This window comes from Cebus imitator, unplaced genomic scaffold, assembly GCF_001604975.1.
Source record: "Cebus imitator isolate Cc_AM_T3 unplaced genomic scaffold, Cebus_imitator-1.0 Scaffold682, whole genome shotgun sequence".
NCBI classification, from domain to species: domain Eukaryota; kingdom Metazoa; phylum Chordata; class Mammalia; order Primates; family Cebidae; genus Cebus; species Cebus imitator.
This window is the reverse complement of record NW_016107997.1, coordinates 329,227-349,143: the sequence shown is the minus strand read 5'-3', so window position 1 is coordinate 349,143 and position 19,917 is coordinate 329,227. Positions and strand designations below refer to the sequence as shown.

The 19,917-nt window shown below is 40.9% G+C and overlaps 3 protein-coding genes across 4 annotated transcripts in view; 2 read left to right on the top strand and 1 right to left on the bottom strand.

Annotated features, from left to right (window-relative positions):
- PAICS (phosphoribosylaminoimidazole carboxylase and phosphoribosylaminoimidazolesuccinocarboxamide synthase) overlaps nt 1-9,351 on the top strand; it is a 20,341-nt gene extending 10,990 nt beyond the window's left edge. The window contains exons 6-10 of one of the 2 annotated variants that reach the window (XM_037734895.1): nt 222-305; nt 1,167-1,314; nt 1,411-1,443; nt 3,253-3,411; nt 9,014-9,351. In XM_037734895.1, coding sequence (XP_037590823.1) covers nt 222-305; nt 1,167-1,314; nt 1,411-1,443; nt 3,253-3,411; nt 9,014-9,180 — 591 coding nt within the window. In that variant the 3' untranslated portion in view covers nt 9,181-9,351. Of the gene's footprint in view, nt 1-221; nt 306-1,166; nt 1,354-1,410; nt 1,444-3,252; nt 3,412-9,013 lie in introns of both variants that reach the window. The other variant, XM_037734896.1, reaches the window with a different exon arrangement.
- LOC108296115 (NADH dehydrogenase [ubiquinone] 1 alpha subcomplex subunit 1-like) lies at nt 8,476-8,913 on the bottom strand. The gene has a single exon (XM_017518503.2). The coding sequence runs from the start codon at nt 8,840-8,842 to the stop codon at nt 8,630-8,632; it is 213 nt and encodes a 70-aa protein (XP_017373992.1). The 5' UTR covers nt 8,843-8,913; the 3' UTR covers nt 8,476-8,629.
- An 8,354-nt stretch (nt 9,352-17,705) lies between the features above and the next one.
- SRP72 (signal recognition particle 72) overlaps nt 17,706-19,917 on the top strand; it is a 39,562-nt gene continuing 37,350 nt past the window's right edge. The window contains exons 1-2 of the mRNA XM_017518497.2: nt 17,706-17,861; nt 19,797-19,917. Coding sequence (XP_017373986.1) covers nt 17,753-17,861; nt 19,797-19,917 — 230 coding nt within the window. The 5' untranslated portion in view covers nt 17,706-17,752. The remainder of the gene's footprint in view (nt 17,862-19,796) is intronic.

Here is a 19,917-nt window from a genome sequence, read left to right as displayed (position 1 = left end):
AGCCTCTTGAGTAGCTGGGATTACAGGCACGCACCACCATGCCCAGCTAATTTTTTGTATTTTTAGTAGAGACGGGGTTTCACCGTGTTGACCAGGATGGTCTAGATCTCTTGACCTCGTGATCCACCTGCCTTGGCCTCCCAAAGTGCTGGGATTACAGGCTTGAGCCACCACGCCCGGCAGAGATACTTGTTTTCTAAACTTTCTGTCTTATTTTCCAGTCTTATCGGGACCTCAAAGAAGTAACTCCTGAAGGGCTCCAAATGGTAAAGAAAAACTTTGAGTGGGTTGCAGAGAGAGTAGAGGTAAATCTTCTATAATAAAACTATACTGTGTGTTTTTCTTCTAAGAAAATCTTATTTCAAAAGAAAAAAAGTGGGAGAGTATAGTGCTTTTCTTTTCAGTGACTTTGAAAGTGAGGAACACTTTTAGGAAATGAATCAGCAGGGCTATCCTTACTAGTATACTGGAACTCCCTGCTGTTAAGCTGGCCAATACACACCTCCCAGATCCTGTTGGGGAAACCTGGAATCTGTCTCCTCCCTGCCCCATAGGAGAAACCTTGTATTTCCTACTCACCTCCACTGCTAGGCAAAGTTCCATTAGCATGGGATGGATGGAAATGGAACTCTGTGTGACTTTAAATGTTACTTTAACTTTTATGGTATTACTATAATTCTGGGAGTTGAATGGGGTTTGTGATTATGCAAGGGTCATAATCATATTTGAGAACATTATTCTCGTAGGAATATATATTTTTAGTTCCAAGCAATTAACTTACAAAGACTTAAAACATGACTTCTGATTTGGCTGATCATACCTTAAAGCTTTCATTAAACAAAGTGCACTAAAGGTCTTTGGATGAAATGTTTTATATTATAATTTCCTAAATATTAATTAAAAGATTTTGAGTATTCTTACTTTTTAAGCAAACATAATTTGTTTGATAAAAATTGAGTTCTTTAGATCTTAATGATGACCGTTTTCCTTTATATATTGAGATTATTTTAAAAACTTAATCCTGCCTTTTTTGTTTTGTCTCTGTCTTAAATTTGATTTGTTAAGAGAGAAAATATTGTGCCCAGATATTATTTTAATACAAACTATAGCTCATTGATTCATTTTTGTTTTTATGTTATTTTCATATCCATGTATTTCTTCTCCAGTTGCTTTTGAAATCAGAAAGTCAGTGCAGGGTTGTAGTGTTGATGGGCTCTACTTCTGATCTTGGTCACTGTGAAAAAATCAAGAAGGCCTGTGGAAATTTTGGCATTCCATGTGAACTTCGAGTAACATCTGCACATAAAGGACCAGATGAAACCCTGAGGATTAAAGCTGAGTATGAAGGNGCCTGTGGAAATTTTGGCATTCCATGTGAACTTCGAGTAACATCTGCACATAAAGGACCAGATGAAACCCTGAGGATTAAAGCTGAGTATGAAGGTAAACCACAAGTAATATGGACATTTCAGGTATTTTTGATTTTGTTAAAAGTAATTACACACTTTAGACTAATAATGCTGAAAAAGAGCTTTGTCACCTTTCTAAAGGAAAACATGATATACTAGGCTCCCCCCCCCCCCCCACCCACCCACCAGAAAGAGTCTTGCTTTGTCACCTAGGCTAGAGTACGGTGACACAATCTCTGCTCACTGCAACCTCCACCTCCTGGGTTCAAGTGATTCTTCTGCCTTAGCCTCCCGAGTAGCTGGGATTACAGGCACGTGCCACCATGCCCAGCTAATTGTTGTATTTTTAGGAGAGAGGGGTTTTCACCCTGGGCCAGGCTGGTCTCGAACTCCTGACCCCGTGATCCGCCCACCTCAGCCTTCCAAAGTGCTGGGTTTACAGGTGTGAGCCACCACACCCAGCCTGGGCTTTCTTAATACTCACCTCCAAAGAGCTTACGGTACTCTAGGCACTTAGAAAAGAAAGACGCAGGGAGAAAGATTTAAAAATGCAAGCATGAAAAGAAAACAAAGACTAGAATAATGAGAACCTGTGGCATCCTTACCTGGGAAGAAGCCCTGGAGCACTGCTTCTAATATACTCCAATAGAAAATAAGCCCCCACAATTACAGGAGGCCAAGGTTGAAACAGCAGGTTCTCCCAGGAATCTTTAATTGCCACTCTTTTCTGGGAGGCAGTCAGATGGGAAATTAAGGAACAGTTTCAGAATTCAGTATGTAAAAAATAATGAGATAGCATTGCTAATGGAGCCCTGGGTTTACAACCAAATGTTTCTCAGCTGGAAAAAATGTTGATTGAGTATTCCATCTACAGGTCGCCGCTATGGGAGTGTAGTTACTAATTACGGGGGAGTGGGAGGTTGGGGGAACTCAGACTCCTTTGATAAGCTAATGAATTCTACAACTCTTTTCAGAAAATTGCAAATACATAAAATTTTGGATTCTAGGTTACAAATCTCTGCTTTAGGAAACAGAAGGATAATTTATAAATTTAACAAAGAATGAATTGCTTAAGAGATTATGTTAAAAATATATCAAAGGGGCTGGGCGCGGTAGCCTATAATCCCAGCACTTTGGGATGCTGAGGCAGGTGATCACCTAAGGCCAGGAGTTTGAGACCAGCATGATCAACATGGAGAAACCCTATCTCTACTAAAATTAGCCAGGTGTGGAGGCGCATACCTGTAATCCCAGCTACTGAAGAGGCTGAGGCAGGAGAATTGCTTGAACCTGGGGGGTGGAGGTTGTGGTGAGCCAAGATTGCACCATTGCACTCCAGCCTGGACAACAGGAGCAAAACTCCATCTCAAAAATTGTGTGTGTGTGTCAAAGGGCCTTGAAAGTTTAGGGTACTATATTATTAAACTTTGCTTCAACTCTTATTTCAACACATGCCCTAATCCCCTGGTCTATATTAACTGGGTCTTCCTGCACCTGTTGGTTGAAGGACCACCCAATCAGGAAAGATACCTGTTCAGTTGGTGTCATTCTTCATTTTGGTGAGCCTACGCAGCAATAATAGAAGAGGCCTATGAGCTGTTCCCTCACTAACACCCTGCCCTTTATAATGTAGATATCAAAAACAACCAAACCTATACGGTAAGTGGCAGAGTAACCAGGTATTTTGAATATATGTGTAATAATAGTGTCTTTTATGTTTTTTCAGAGAAGACTACTCAAGGACCTCAAGTAATTAAAACATATAGACCTTAAACCAAAAAACCCCATGTCTTTAAATCTCTTTTAAATGTTTAGCATAATTATAAACTTGTTATTTCCCTAGGGGATGGCATTGCTACTGTTTTTGTGGCAGTGGCAGGCAGAAGTAATGGTTTGGGACCAGTGGTGTCCGGGAACACTGCATATCCAGTTATCAGCTGTCCTCCCCTCACACCAGACTGGGGAGCTCAGGATGTGTGGTCTTCTCTTCGACTACCCAGTGGTAAGATACATTGAATTTTTAAAAACCATTCATTACAAAGATTTAACAGATACACAACAGTAGACAGAATAGTATAGTAAAAGCTCATGTGCCCATGACCTAGCTTGAGCAATTAACATCTTGTTGTGTCTACAGCCATCTCTTGCTGCCTTATTTTAAAGCAGATCTTAGACATTATAGTAATTTATACTTATTTATCTTTAAGCAATGCTGGCTCTAGTTTTTAAATCATAATCATAAATTGTTACAGAACAAAACGGGCCCACTATCTGATGCACAAGAAACCAATACTATCGAAGCCACCAGGTTTTTGAGAAAGAAAGGCTTCCTTTTTCAAGTCGACCAACAAGGAGACATGAGTCCAGCTCAAATCTTACTCCCTTAAAATTACTGATTTTAAGGCAGTAATTTTACTAGAAATGGTTTAGGGGATGGATTCTGGGATTAGTAGGTGATTGGTGGAAGGAAAGGGGAGGTCTAGAAAGTCCTTGGGCATGCACAGTTATCTCTTCATGTTATCTTATGGATCACATGTGTAAATTTGGGAGTTAGTATGAAACGTGGTGGAAATTGGGCCTGTGACATCAGTAAGCTGGTTCTGTGTAGACTCTTGTTGGCCATATTGTTTAATCTATCATCCCTGCAAACTCAAGAATTTCTGTTAGTTGTTGTCTTTTAACTCTTAGGGACACAGTTTCAATACCGTATTCACAGCTAAGAAAGAGTAGTAGTAATTTCGTAAAGATGTAATTTTCAGTTGGTGTCCAAGTTTTCTAAATTTCTCATCTGTTTATAGAGTTGGTTTGTTCAGCTCCACCACAGTCCTTATATTGCATTTAGTTGATAGTCTCTTAATTTTTTTTAATGTATAATAATTCATCCTCCCTTTTTCCCTTTCATTTTTCCTATAGAATTTTCTACATTTTGGATTTGGCTTATTACATTTCTAGGTGGTAGTAAACATGTTGTTCCATTCCCTATGTTTTCAATAAACTGATGGTGAGATCTGTAGTAAAATCAAGTTTGGATTTTTTTTCCCAAGAATTCATGGTATTGAGTTTGTTTAAGTATATGTGATCATGTTATTTCTGTAGAGAGAGTAAAATTTTATCCTTAATTATTGGGGATAAAGCTGGGCACAATGGCTCATGCCTGTCATCCTAGCACTTTGGGAGGCTGAAGTGGGCAGATCTCTTGAGGTCAGGAGTTCAAGACAAGCCTGGCCAACTTGGTAAAACCCCATCTCTACTAAAAATACAAAAAATTAGCTGGGCATGGTGGGGAGCACCTGTAATCCCAGCTACTCAGAGGCTGAGGTAGGAGAATCACTTGAACCTGGGAGGTGGAGGTTGCATTGAGTGAAGATTGCACCACTGCACTCCAGCCTGGGCAACAGAGCAAGACTCCATTTCAAAAAGGAAAATTGGGGATAAAAAATAACAACATGAAAATTAGGGATAAAAAAATAATCCTTTTGGCTGATAGAACTAGATCACATAACAGTGTTATGGTTTGTTCATCATAGTCCAGGATATGATCTGATGTTCTGCAATTTATGAGGGTCAATATTGTTTCAGTAGGAGCAGATTTGCTTTATTACTAAAACCCCTAAATTTTCTCATAGATGTATATATCCACTCTTGATACCTGTCAATTATATTAAGTCCTTGAGCCCTCCAACCTGGTCCGGTATGGACTGCTGCTGTCTTAGGATCCCCCTTTACCATCATTTTGGAGACTCATTTTGCCTTTCTCTAGGGTTGGATCTCCCATGTTTTCCTCTTACTTGGTTTATTTTTATTTTGTTGGAGTACATTCTTGAACTTAGTGGCAAAAGAATACAAAAGGTAAATTTTGATACCATGGTATCAAATTGTTTATATTGAAGCCCTACACTTATTTGATAGTTTAGAAATAGAATCCTATGCTGAAAATCATTTTGCCTTCAAATTTGGGGAGCATTGTTACTCCAGTGTCTCCTAGCATCTCCTGGGTTAAGAAATCCTCCCATCTCAGGCTCCCAAAGTGTTGGGATTGGGTAGGAACCACTGCCTCTGGCTTCTTTTGACACAATGTTTTTATATTTCTTTTGGTTTTTGTTTTCTGGGTGGTTGTTGTTTTTTGTGTTTTTTTAAATTTCCAAGAGCTCTTTTATGTGCTTTGAAGATGATTATAGTCTGTTGTATATAGTTAATTTCTTCAGCTGTCTGGTAGTCCTTGGCTGTTTGCTCTTTTAAGAGTGGAACACTATAAAAAAAAAAAAATTGGAAACTTTAAGTGGGTGGTGCATGTCAAAATTGGGCTTCACTGTGGGGTGATCTGGTAGGAATTATTCTTCCAATAACCCCTTACATTAGTGTCTAGGTGTTAAGTGTTGACCAGAAAAAAGAGAACAAAAGTTGTCTGTGCTTGGTGTCCCCTAGTCCAAAGAACCCTAGACTGAAGTCTGTTTTACCTTCAGAAAAATTAAAGGCCTGGTGTGGTGGCTCATACCTGTAATCACAACACTTTGGAATACAGACATTGGTGGCTTGCTTGAGCTTAGAAGTTTGAGACCAGCCTAGGCAACATGATGAAACCCCGTCTCTACCATAAATATAAAAATTAGCTGGGCATGGTGGCACACACCTGTGGTCCCAGCTAGTAGGGAGGCAAAAGTGGGAGGATTACTGGAGCCCAGGAAGTTGAGGCTACAGTGAGCCGTGATTGTATCACGGCACTCCAACGTGGATGACAGAGCGAGACCCTGTCTCAGAAATAAATAAATAAATAATGTTTAAAAAGAAAAAAAATGCTACAGTGCTTTAAAGAGGCAGTTAGGTAGAGTGGGAAAGGAGATTTGAGGGCCTGACTGCTTCTTACACTTTGAATCAATCATCTTCTTAGTAGTCCCTATTCCCTTCCAAAGGTATCTGGTACCACTAATTAGGTTAGTCAACCTTTGGGAGGGTGCTATAATGTCAATCATGTTGCATTCCATCTTTTCCTGCTTTCAGTTGAGGATTAAGTTTTCTTTTTTTTCTTTCTTTTTTTGGTGAGAGTTTGCTCTTGTTCCCCAGGTTGGAGTGCAGTGGCGCAATCTCAGCTCAACTGCAATCTCCGCCTCCTGAGTTCAAGTCATTCTCCTGCCTCAGCCTCCCAAGTAGCTGAGATCACAGGCATGCACCACCATGCCCAGCTACTTTTACATTTTTAGTAGAGATGAGGTTTCACCATGTTGGCCCTGCTGATCTCAAACTCCTGACATCAGGTGATCACCTACCTCAACCTCCCAAAGTGCTGGAATTACAGGCATGAGCCACCATGCCCAGCTAGGATTAAATTTTCTTGGTCTGCTAAGTTAGTTACCACTCTGTTTGCCTTTCAGTTGCCATAATGTGACTGCTGTTATCTGGCCTTGTGTGTTTATGCCTGTTTTCATTATTCCCTTGACTGTTTTTATAGGCTCCGAGAATTAAATTTTGTGCCTAAGCTATCTTTAACATGACATGACTATACAAATGTCTCAAGCAAAAAATCAGTGGTTACAAATAAAGCTGTAACCAAATTTATGCCAGAGGAATTGTATAGACATTATCCTTGGAGCTTACAGATGGGGAGCATGATGAGCAAAACATTTTTAATTTTTATGGTATGCTGTTTCTGGAGAGACAATCTGGAAGACTTGTACATAATGATCACTAGAATTGGGGATAATCTTTCGAGGAGTGGTTTTACAGTAACCTGTGTAAAATCCTGAACACTGCCCATTTTTCTCTTTCTCTGATGTCATGCTCACTAGATAACCTTTTTTTATAAAAAAACAATTTAAGCTATTCTTTTACCAGAAAGGGAGTCCTGGGCAAGAGGCATAGGTATTTCAAATATTAGAGTGAAAAACACTACCCAATGTGCCAAAAATAATGGTTGACATTCTTGGAACATATATTGTATACCAGGCAATGCTCTAAACACTTAACTTGTATTAACAACTCATTGAAGTGTCACATCCAGTAGCTACTAGTTACAATTCACTTATAGAAGAGGACAATAAATTAACATGAGGTAACTTGACTAGTACCACATAGTAAGTGGTAGAGCTGCATAAAATAACATACTAATACAAATTAGTAAATTGGCCTTGTGCGGTTTTTTTTTTTTTTCTTTTTTCGAGACAGAGTCTTGCTCTGTTGTCCAGCCTGGAGTGCAGTGGCACAACATCAGCTCACCACAACCTCTGCCTTGCCGGTTCAAGTGATTCTTCTGCCTCAGCCTCCCAAGTAGCTGGGTTTTACAGGCACCCGCCATCATGCCAGGCTGATTTTTGTAATTTTAGTAAAGACGGGGTTTCATTGTGTCGGTCAGACTGGTCTCAAAACTCCTGACCTTGTGATCCACCCGCTTCATCCTCCCAAAGTGCTGGAATTACAGGCATGAGCCACCACGCCCAGCCATGATTTGTATTTTACTCTGATCTTTTTGGGGATAATGGAAGTCAAAGAGCCTGAGGAATTCCAAGAATACTGGGCAAATGGAGCTCTTGGAACTATAAGCTGCCTAGTGCCTGATTCTAGCAAACGCTAGACATAATTGTACCACCTCAAGACACTGCCTCAACGGACATGTGGCCCCTAGGATGTTACTTTCTTATTCTCCTGTTTTGGATCTTATTACTATTTATTTAAAACTTGACATTTCTTAAAATTATTCTGTGGATTTGACTTTTTTTATTGCTTAAAAATGTTAATAGTTCAAGTGCAGACAGAAAGATTAGCCAGAAAATTATCAAAACAACATAGCTTAAGTTTGTCTGAGAACAGGTATTTCTCTCCATTTACCTTGACCCTTGTTTTACTTCAGTTGTTCTTCACCAGGGATTGAAAGGGATGGTATATGTGAACAGAAGTTTCGAAAAGGTTAAGTTTCTTTGTAAGTGAATTCTATAAGAAGGGTGATAGATGATTTTTATAAAATATCTCTTCATAGGAGATAATACCACTTTTCCTCTTATAATCACTTTATCACTCTGGTATTAAAGTTCTTCTACAGATTCTACTTTTGGTCAGAATAATGCAATAGCTTTTTTTCTTTCTTTTTTTTTTTTTTTTTTTTTTTTCCATTTTATTTTTATTAAGCACTACATAACACACTGCATGCTACATAATATACTGTATAATCTTCTAGCAGGGGTAGATGACCATAACTGAGTTATTTTTTCATCAATCAGGAAAATGCTTCTTTAATCAATGTTCTCCAAACCCTTTGACTTATAGTAAAGATCAACTCCAGAGATGCGCCTATCTCTTTCCATCAAATTCCATGGATACAAAACATGAGCAACCTTTTTTTCCTTGCTGCCGTTAGTGAACCTGTGGATGTACGCAGTAGACATTCCTGGAATAAGCAAGCACACGCCCATGGCGGCGAGTCCAGGGAGTATCTCGAACCACATCTCTGCCCGGTTACCTAGGCCAAAACCCTACTTCTAGGTCCTTGAAAGGTGATCTGCAATAGCTTTTTATTTTCTGTGGCAGTACTTCTCCAAGTATAAAATGTTTTGTGAGGTTGTATTTTCATTATTAGTTGAGCTCAATTTTCTGACTTTTCCTTTCTGAACCAATAGGTCTTGGCTGTTCAACCATACTTTCTCCAGAAGGATCAGCTCAGTTTGCTGCTCAGATATTTGGATTAAACAACCATTTGGTATGGGGAAAACTGCGAGCAAGCATTTTGAACACATGGATTTCCTTGAAGCAGGCTGATAAGAAAATCAGAGAATGTAATTTATAAGAAAGAAGGTCATTGAATTTTTTAGGGGGAAAACTACAAATTTCTAATTTAGCTGAAGGAAAATCAAGCAAGATGAAAGGTGATTTTAGATTAGAGAATACAAACAAAATGTATTAGTGAATAAATGCTTCTCTATATCCATATTAATAAACATGAACACCTAACCCATCCTTTCTTAGGCTAGAGACCAAGATATTTCAGCCAGCTTTTATTTAATTTGTCTTATTTCACCTTTTTCCTTAAGTATTGATGGTCTCTACTATTGAGTTTCTTCCTTAGTACTGATTGAATCATCTTAACTCCCTCAGCTAAAACTAGTATTACTGACGCCCAGCTCTGTGTCTCTTTTTTTCTTTTGTTTTGGGGTTTTTTTTTTTGTTGTTGTTGTTATTTTTTTTGGAGACGGAGTTTCACTCTTGTTGCTCAGGCAGAAGTGCAATGGCGCAGTCTCAGCTCACCATAGTCTCCGTCTCCCAGGTTCAAGTGATTCTCCTGCCTCAGCCCCCGCAAATAGCTGAGATTACAGGAGCCCGCGGTGACGCCCAGCTAATTTTGTATTTTTAGTCAAGACAGGGTTTCCTCCATGTTGGTCAGGCTGGTCTCAAACTCCTGACCTCAGGTGATCCACCTGCTTCAGCCTGCCAAAGTACTGGGATTACAGGCATGAGACACCCAGCCAGCTATGTGTCTCTAGACTTGTATTTTCTTTTTTTTTTTTTGAGACAGGGTCTCAACTGTTGCCTAGGCTATAGTGGCATGATCTCAGCTCACTGCTGCCTTGCCTCCTGGCCTCAAGCAATTATCCCACCTCAGCCTCTCGAGTAACAGGGACTAACTATAATCTTGCAGCACCATGCCCAGCTATTTTTTATGTTTTGTAGAGACAAGGTCTCACTGTGTCACTGAGGTTGGTCTCAAACTCCTGGACTCAAGTAATTCTCCTACCTCAGCCTCCCAAAGTGCTAGGGTGACAAGCATGAGCCACTATGCCTGGCTAGACTTGTATTTTCAACTGTCCACTTCTCCCTGTACATCCCATGGGCACTCATAAAAACCAGAATGCTTCCAATTTTATTCCTCTTCCAAGCCTGTAACTCTTAATATACTCACTGTTGCAAGTCAGAACCTTGATTTCATCATTGATGTTTTTCTCATGTTTCACATTTCATTCATCACCAAGTCATGTTAGTGTTAATTTCTGATTGACCCTTAAATTTACCATCTTCTCTTCCTCTGTACAAAAAGCCCAAGTGAGGGTCAGATTCAACAATTATTCTGATCTAGACGGTCCTCATTCTCAATCCTCCGTTTTCCAAGTTGATTCCCCAAGGACTTCTAACATAATAAACTCTTTACAAATTCTTTTGCGCCACAGACTTCTTTGAAAATATGTATGCTGTTGACCCTCTCTGTAGAAAACAGCACAAATAAAACTTACCAACAGATTTCATTGGTTCTTGGGTTCTCCTGAAGCCTATTCATGGTTTATAGATTAAGAATTGATGACGTAGCTGGGCACAGTGGCTCATGTCTATAATCACAGCACTTGGGGAGGCTGAAGCAAACAGAACACTTGAGGTCAGGAGTTTCAGACCACCCTGGCCAACATGGTGAAAACCTGTCTTTATTAAAAATACAAAAATTGGCCGGGCACGGTGTCTCATGCCTGTAATCCCAGCACTTTGGGAGGCCGAGGTGGGTGAATCACCTGAGGTCAGGAGTTCAAGACCAGCCTGGCCATAATGGTGAAACCCCATCTTAAAAAAAAAACAAAATTAGCCAGCCATGGTGGTGGGTACCTGTAATCCCAGCTATTCCAGAGGCTGAGGCATGAGAATTGCAGCACCTTGAACTGAGGAGGTGGGAGTTGCAGTGAGCTGAGATCATGCCAGTGTACTTCAACCGGGGCAACAGAGTGAGACTCTGTCTCAAAAGGAAAAAAAGAAAAAAAAAATTGCTGATATGACCCATGAAGGGAACTCATTTTCCTCATAATTTTTGGACTGCCACACATTGGTACCTTTAGTTCTTCGAAGGCCCATATTTTTATCATTAAGACCTATTTGTTAGTTAGTAGAACTTTATTTTCACTGTCTCCATGAAACCTTTTGTAACCACAGTGACCACAAGTAGTTCTTTCTCTGTTGAATTATTAGGTCCAGAATAGAAGATGTCATTGTATACTTTATTTCCCTCACACTCTGTTATGCCCTGATGTGCTATGCTTAGCTATCTGCCAGAGATGGGTAAATTATAAGACTCATGTGTACAACTTAGGTTTATACCTTATGCTAGTTTAAAGAACAATAAAAGGACTTAAAAGATTTACTTTGGTTTCATGGCCTCTGAAGTCCCCAGCTGCTATTTTAGCTTGTTTACCCTTACCTAGCTTTAAGATTCCACCTACTTCTGTGCAGTATATGAAAATTTTTAAGCATCCATTTACACTGGTAGATAGGACTATTATAAGTTGTCACCATCAATTTATTTTTCCTTTTTCTTTTTTTTTTTTTTAATAAGAGCTGAGTTCTCACTATCTCCCAGGCTGGAATGCAGTGGCATGATCATAGTTCCCTGCAGCCTCTTGAGTAGCTGGGTGCATGTGCCACCATAGCCAATTATGAATTTCATCATTAGTTTCTTAGAGTGCGCATGTCCTCAGCAGTAAATTCATCAGTGCTATAGTAAATATTTGAAGGTATTTCTACTGTTTTGTAAAAGTAACAAGTTTACCTGATCTGCCACCTTTTGAGTATACTTCTACGGGCTTGTAGGTAAACGTGAATAAAAAGAAAATTACCCAAATAATATAGTTTTTAACTTTTTATCATAAAGACATGCTTAGAATTGACGTTAAGCCTTACCACTGAAACCAAGAAAAAGACAAAAGATAAGCTCTTAGGCAAAGGTTCCTTAAGGATCCATTCACCCATTACTCGTAGGGCCTCGGAAAGTAGGACTGAACAAAGCCCTTGTCCACATGGAACTTAAGTTTTAGTGGGGAAAACAAACCATTAAAAGGTAAATAGTATAAAATCAGGAAAGGATAAATGCATATGAAGAATCAAAATGAGGACAGTGATGGGGATAAGAGGGGAAGGCTTTTGAGGAAAGCAGAGCAATGATACAAAAAAGCAATATGTGCAGAGATAGGGAAATAGCTTTCCATACCAAGGGAATGGGAAAGCTGAGTTTCACCTTGAGGACCTCAAAACATGAGAATTGCTGGAGCTCTGTGAACAAGAGAGTGGAAGACGATATAAGCAAAGGATAAATCACTTAGGGCCTATAGGCCACACTCAAGTGTGACAGAAAAAAAACACTCAGTTTGAACAGAGGCCTGACATACTTAACATATTTAAAGGTTCTCTGGCTGTTACGTGGACAAGAGGAGAAGCAGAGATTGGTTAAGAGGCTATTATAGCCCAGGTGCGGGATGATGTGTGATCTTCAACATGTCTAATTTTTTTGTGCCTCAGTTTCATGAAGTTTGAAAATGGGACTAATACCACTTTATAAAGTTAAGAGAATTAAATGAGTCAATATATGTAAGCCCTATCGTGGCACACAAATGTGTTATGTAATATCCATTTGGCAGACTGAAGAACAGTATGATTGTAATTCATTCACCATGAAAATTACTTGCACGCTGGCTCAGGCCTATAATCATAGCACTTTGGGAGGCCAAGGTGGACGGACCACCTGAGGTTGGGAGTTTGAGATCAGCCTGACCAACATGGAGAAACCCCATCTCTACTAAAAATACAAAATTAGCCAGGCATGGTGGTGCATTCCTGTAATCCCAGCTACTCCAGAAGCTGAGGCAGAATTGCTTGAACTCGCGAGGCAGAGGGTGCGGTGAGCTGAGATCACACCATTGCACTCCAGGCTCCAGGCTGGGCAACAAGAGTGAAACTCTGTCTCAGAAAAAAAAAAAAAATTAGCTGGAATTAAATATTCCCATCAGCTGATTTAATTTCTAAAAATATGAAGGGGCAGTGTGATGTGCCATGGAGCATCCACAAACTGCCATTTCAGGCCAGCCGACCTTAGAAAGCCACTGAAGAGAGTTGTTTTTAATGGTGTTTTGGCATCCAGCTTCCCACACCTCAAGTACTTGGAGTGGAATTGTTAATCTCACATTGCAGTACAGTGAAAATAGTGGGATGGAAATCAAGTTAGAAAATTGAGCTAGCTATTATTTCTTTGCTTGCCTCAGAGTTGACAAGATACCATAAGAGACTGTACATGGAAGCCTCTCAGATCATAAATGGCTAAATTTATTAACATAAAAAATATGTTGTGGATACTGACGTGATGGCTAATCTGTCAACTTGACTGGGCTAAGGGATGCCCTGATAGCTGCTCAAACATCATTTCTAGGTGATCTGTGACAGTGTTTCAAGAGACTAGCATTTAAATCAGTAGACTGAATAAATAAGACTGCCTTCACCCATGTGGGTGGGCATCATCTAATCCACTGAAGGCCTGAACATAAAAGGGGAGGAAGGGTGAACTGTTGGGACATTCATTTTGTGCCCCTAGACATTGGTGCTCCTGGGCCTCAGACCTTCAGACTAGAACTTACATTATTGCCTCTCCTGATTCTCAAGCCTTTGGGTTTGGAACTAAACTGGCTTTCCTGGGCCTTCAGCCTGCAGAAGACAGATTGTGGGACTTCACTTCCATTTTGCTGAGCCAATTTCTCATAATCTCTGCATATCCTATTGGTTCTGTTTTTTTTTATTATTGTTTGTTTTTGTTTTTATAGAACTAATACAGCCTACTATTTATGTATAAGACCCCTGGGTGCGGGGAAGGGGAAAGACCCCTGGGAATGCAAAGATGAACAAAATTAACTTTCTGCCCTCAAGGAATGTTGGAGTCTCCTGCGGCAGACAATTTCAAAACACTATATTAAGTCTTAATATGGAATAAGAATAGGGTATTGTAAATACACAAAAGTAGGAAGGGCTCTCTGATCTCTAAAAAACAATTATATATTGTGAATGAAACGGACTCTAATTTTTCAGTGTATACTCAATCTTTCTCATCTTTCCATAATTTTCTTCAGTAAACTTATTACCACCAAACATAGTACACATTTGTTTATTACCTTATTACCCATCTCTCCCAACTAGAAAATAAATTTATTATTACACTGGGCTGTCTTTGTTGTCAGCTGTATCCCAGCAACTGGTGTAATACCTGGCACTGGCATATACAAGACATTCAAACACTTGTCAAATGAATAAAAGTGCAAATTCGGGAGGTAGGGGGACACACAACTACACAGAAGTTAGAGGAGAACAGTTTGCAAGGGGGCTAGGAAATGAGTAAGAAGACCTCTATGAGTTGAGGTGGCAAGCAGAGGCCAGATCACAAAAGCCCTTACTGCTAGGCCTTGTAGTTTGAATTTTATCATGAGGGTAGGAAAATGGCATCAGATATATGTTTTAAGAGATCAGTATTTTTTTTTCACACCATGTGAAAACAGAAGATGCTATCTAGAGTGGTCCCTCACCAGAAAATCTTTCCAGCCTTCACAATGTGAGCAGTAAATTTGTTGTTTATTTAAAACAACAAAAACACCATTCTGGTACTCTGGTTTGGAAGATTCCTGTTTCAAAAATGGCGGATTAAGCCCCATAATTATAGGCTGTTTGCCACAAAACTCCATTAAAGTGACATAATAAATAGAAACAAATCCATAGCGGTGGGAATTCTGAGGCATTTCTAAGAGCTACAAAGTACATGGAATCAGAATGATACAGAAACCAAAACTGCCAATTCTTATATAAAGTCACTGTTCTAAAAAGTACTACCAGGGCAGTGGCTCTTAACTTTTGGAGGGGATGGTAGACATAAACACCTTTGGAGAATATAATGTAATCTACAAAACATTTTATCAGAATAATAAAATTTTGGGTACCCAATTTTCCCTCACATTTTGGGTATACCATGTCATCTGGAGCTCCCAACCCCTGAAATCTAAACAACTGGCTTGAAACCTGTGACAGTTCTAGTCAGTAAAAGTCTAAAGCCCTTCTCATGATTTTTACTAATTCACAAGAATTACACCCTCCTGCACCTAGAGTTCAAGCCACCTTTCATGCTCTTTGCATTGTATAATACTGCAATGACCAGACAACAATATGGCAAGGAACTCACAGATTAGGCAAGGAAAATGAAGCAAAAACTCAGAAAACTGAATGCCCGTGCCAGGCAGTATGCTAAATCCTAGGGATACTGCAGTGAGCAAGGTAAATATGGTTCCTTGGCCTCAGAACGATAGTCCACAACAGAGTGAGATAAGCCTTAATTGATTATCAGTGCCTAGAAGTAGAGAGTCCTATAAAACAGCGGTCTCCCAACTTTTCTGGTACCAGGGACCGGTTTCAAGGAAGACAATTTTTCCAAGGGAGTTGGGGAGGGACAGTTGGTTTCAGTATGATTCAAGCTCATTACATTTATCATTAGATTCTCATAAGGAGTGAGCAACCTAGATCCCTTGCATTCCGAGTTGACAATAGGGTTTGAGCTTATATAATAAGCTAATGCCACAGCTGATCTGACAGAAGCTCAGGTGGTACTGCTTGCTGGCCCACCAATCACCTCCTGCTGTGCCACCTGGTTCCTAACAGGCCGCAGACCATGTACCAGGGTTGGGGACCCCTGTTCTAAGAGGAATAACCAAATGTTGCCCAATCTGCAAGATCAAATGTTTCCTCAATCTAACTTTCAGCCAGAAAGGCTGAAAGACAAAAAGAAGTTAGCAAGGCCGGGCCCAGTGGCTCACAGCTGTAGCCTCTATTTCCTGTACTTTGAGATCCCGAGACAGGCCAGAAGTTCGAGATCAGCCTGGCCAACAGAGTGAAACTCCATCTCTACTAAAAATACAAAAATTAGCCGGGCGTGGTGACTGTAGTCCCAGCTACTTGGGAGGGTGAGGCAGGAGAATCCCTTGAATCCAGGAGGTGGAGATTGCAGTGAGCTGAGATCACACCACCACACTCCAGCTTGGGTGACAGAGCTAGACTACGTCCTGGGGGGGAAGTTAGGTAGGTTGCCCAGGGAATGAGGAAGTATAAGTTGTGAAGGTGATGACAAGATGAGTCTGAAGAGCAGGCCATTCAATAAAATACGTACGATAAGGCCGGACGCGGTGACTCACGCCTGTAATCCCAGCACTTTGGGAGGCCGAGGCGAGCGGATCACGAAGTCAAGAGATCGAGACCATCCTGACCAACATGGTGAAACCCCATCTCTACTAAAAATACAAAAAAATTAGCTGGGCGTGGTGGCGCGCACCTGTAGTCCCAGCTACTCGGGAGGCTGAGGCAGAATTGCTTGAACTCAGGAGGCAGAGGTTGCAGTGAGCCGAGGTCACGCCACTGCACTCCAGCCTAGCGCCTGGTGACAGAGAGATTCTGTCTCAANAAAAAAAAAAAAAAAAAAAAAAAAAAAAAAAAAAAAAAAAAAAAAAACGATAAAATTCACATCAAGTGAATCACTTACATAGTCTAGGTGTGGTGGCTCATGCTCATAATCCCGACACTTGTGGAGAATGTGGTGGGAGGACTGCTTGAGCCCAGAAGTTCCGGACCAGACTGGGCAACATAGCAAGATTACCATCTCTTAAAAAATAAAAATAAAAAGTTACTCACATCAAGTGTACCCAATAGATATCCATTCCCTTCGTACATTTGAACACATCGTGATATTAATGTCTTAAGCAAACCCTAATCTCCTTGTCTATGAGGTTGCTTGTGGGCTTACTATGTGCCAGATGCATGTATGTATTATTTTACATCTTTAGAACAAATATAGTATCCCTATTTCACAGTCGGGAAAACAGAAGCGAAGTAACTTGTTTATTGTCCGGCGTCTAGCGAGTCGCAGAGCCAGGAACTGAACCCGCCCATTTTCACCCCATACTTCCAGCTTATTGCCGACAGCTCCCGAACTGGAGCCAGAGAGCCAAAGGGTTTCACCAAACGTGCTTTGTAATGGGAGATTCTTGCCTTCTTACCTTTTCTCACGTTTGCTTTTCTGCCAGAATGTCCTCCCCCACTTTCCCCAGAACCCAAGTTCTCCTAATCATCTTTCAAAATCCCTTTCCCTCAACCACTGATGAGCCGTGCCTATTTCTCCTTCAAATAACTCCCTACGGTTTCTAGCTGGTAGTCTTCTATTTACCACCTCATAGCCTTTTTATTTACATCCTACAAACGATCGTCCAGCCCCGTGCCGTGGGACCAGGACGCTGCCTCGACCATGGCGGTCTCTTGGAAACATGCTGATTTGAATCGAAACTGGTGGCCGTTTCCCAACCCCGTCTAGCAGTCCGACGCCTCTTTTCTCCAAGCCAACTTCAGGTGAGCTGTATCAACTCTATCCGTGCAAATTTCTTGCTACGAGAGCATATTATAATCTCTGATGCTGCCTCGGGGCTGAAGACCACACAACCCCGCGACGCTTAGCAAACACCGGCTTCCTCCTCCACTTGGCTGCCTAGGAGATCCTCTTCCGGGGCAGAGGTCGCCCCGCCCCTCCCCTCGTCTCCTCCAAGATGGCGAGCGGCGGCAGCGGGGGGGTTTCAGTGCCTGCGCTGTGGAGTGAAGTGAACCGGTATGGCCAGAACGGCGACTTCACGCGCGCTCTCAAGACCGTCAATAAGAGTAAGTGTCGGGGTGGGCACCAGGGCGGGCCCAGGCCGGCGGGAGGATGCGGCCTGTTTCCGGCACGCGCGACCGCCTCCGGTAGGCTCGGGAAGGGGAGACCCCCAAGATTCCCCCCAGTCAGCGCCTGGTTCGGGTCCGAACGCCCGGCAGATGCAGGTCGCACCCCTTCGCTCCACCAGGTCATCCTGGGGTCCCTGGTTGCTTAGAGCCACGTGTACTTCCCATTTTAGCCCCCACGGGAAGCAAGGGAGGGTTTTAAAGAGACCGCAGCTCCCGGGGCCCATTTGAAACTGTTTTCTTATTTGACTCCTTCTCTTCTGCTTTATTTCACAAATATTCCACATTGCTGCTTTTTCTTCTTCATCTTAAGCGCAGTGATCCAGACTGTATTGCTGAGGGAGCTTGTTTTCTTTGGCCGCTGAAGGGGCAGGAACCTGCTTGGGACACGTAGTTTAGAAGCTGTTGCTGACAAGGTGGAAGCTGTATGGATTCCACGGGGCGAGAGGAAAGGGCTGAATCTGGATGTCAAGCCTGTCACTCCCATAGATAGAATCTCTTCAGTGTTATTAAGCTAGGAAATAAGTGTGTGTAAGCACCAACACTTGAAATAATGTCGGAAGAAAAGTTGGCCTGTTTTTTGTTTTTGTTTTTTTTTGTCCCTGTAAGGGATAATTTCAGGTTTTGCTGCCTTTGGTGTGAGGTTCAATTCATCATACTCTTTTATTCTTTCTACATACCTGGAACATGTCCATGCTACTTAATGTTCTCGGCGGTGCGCAGTTCTTCTCTACTGAAGATACAGCCTGTGCATGTTAGATTTGGAAATGTAACTACCAAGGCAGGGCCTAGCTGTTCAGAGTAGCAGTAACAAAAAAGGTATGTCAGTAACATACAAACCTATCTAAGTAATTTTCAACACTCTCGTGCTGGGTTAACGTGAACAGTAGTGATTGTGCCCACAGTGCACTTCTGGTGATTTCAGACATTTAGAAAAATAGCTACGAATTAGTGTTATTTGATCCCTAAATTTCTTTGAATTAACTCTAACCTTCCAACCAGTACGATATGCTTAGTAGTAGTGTAGTATTTTGCAGGAATTCTTTAATCAGCAAAGGTTGTCAACCTTGCTCACCAGTGTGTCTTCTTAATTGGTAGAAGTTCTTCTGATTCTTTGAGAATTGGACTTCTGTAGTTGCACAGGAGCAAGAGTCACTATGATCCTGGTCATTTTAACACTGAACAGCTGTTAGCATTGAAACTTGCCACCTGAGTTCTTCCTTATACTTCTCTTTGGTTGTCTTCGGTGAAAAGAGAATATTTTAATGATTTTTGGAAACGTTGCCATCAAGATAAATTGCCTTTGCATTATACTTTATAATTTATTTTTCCAAAATATTCTCATTTCATGTTGTCAATAACCTTATTAAATAGGTAATACTTTTGTAATCATTTCGTAACTCAGAAAACTGAGATTTGGCTGTTAAGTGTTATGTCCAAGACCCCCAGGCAAATTTTGGTGGCAGGCTTGTACCAAACCTACCTCATTTGCTTCTGAATTCTACCTGAACTTTTTCTCTGTGAAGTAATGAAATATGTAGGATGTAGCTTGCATTTCAAGATGAAAAATCTGGAGACATTGCTTCTTCTTTATTTCACTGCACTTTCTTGATACATGCGTATTGGGAATCTTTATCTCATTGAAAATTTAATCTATAACTCTGCTTATTGTCACTTCTTAAGTTAAAAGTGAAGATTAGTTGTTTTTTGGGTTTTGTTTTGTATTGTTTCCTGTTTTTTCTGGTTGTTTTGACCAATTATTTCTGTTGCAGCAAAATTAGAAATTTAGCTTTCAGAGATACAGGGTGGGAAAATTTAGTAAAAATGTGAAAAGGAAATGGATTTAAAAATGACTTTCCTAAAATTGTTCTCTAGTATTACAGAGCAACAAAGATGATGTAACTGCCCTGCATTGTAAAGTGGTATGCCTTATCCAGAATGGAAGTTTCAAGGAAGCCTTGAATGTCATCAATACTCACACCAAAGTGTTAGCCAA

What these genes read in the sequence shown, in the direction of transcription:
- LOC108296115 (XM_017518503.2), bottom strand. Translation starts at nt 8,842, where the DNA reads ATGTGGTTCGAGATACTCCCTGGACTCGCCGCCATGGGCGTGTGCTTG.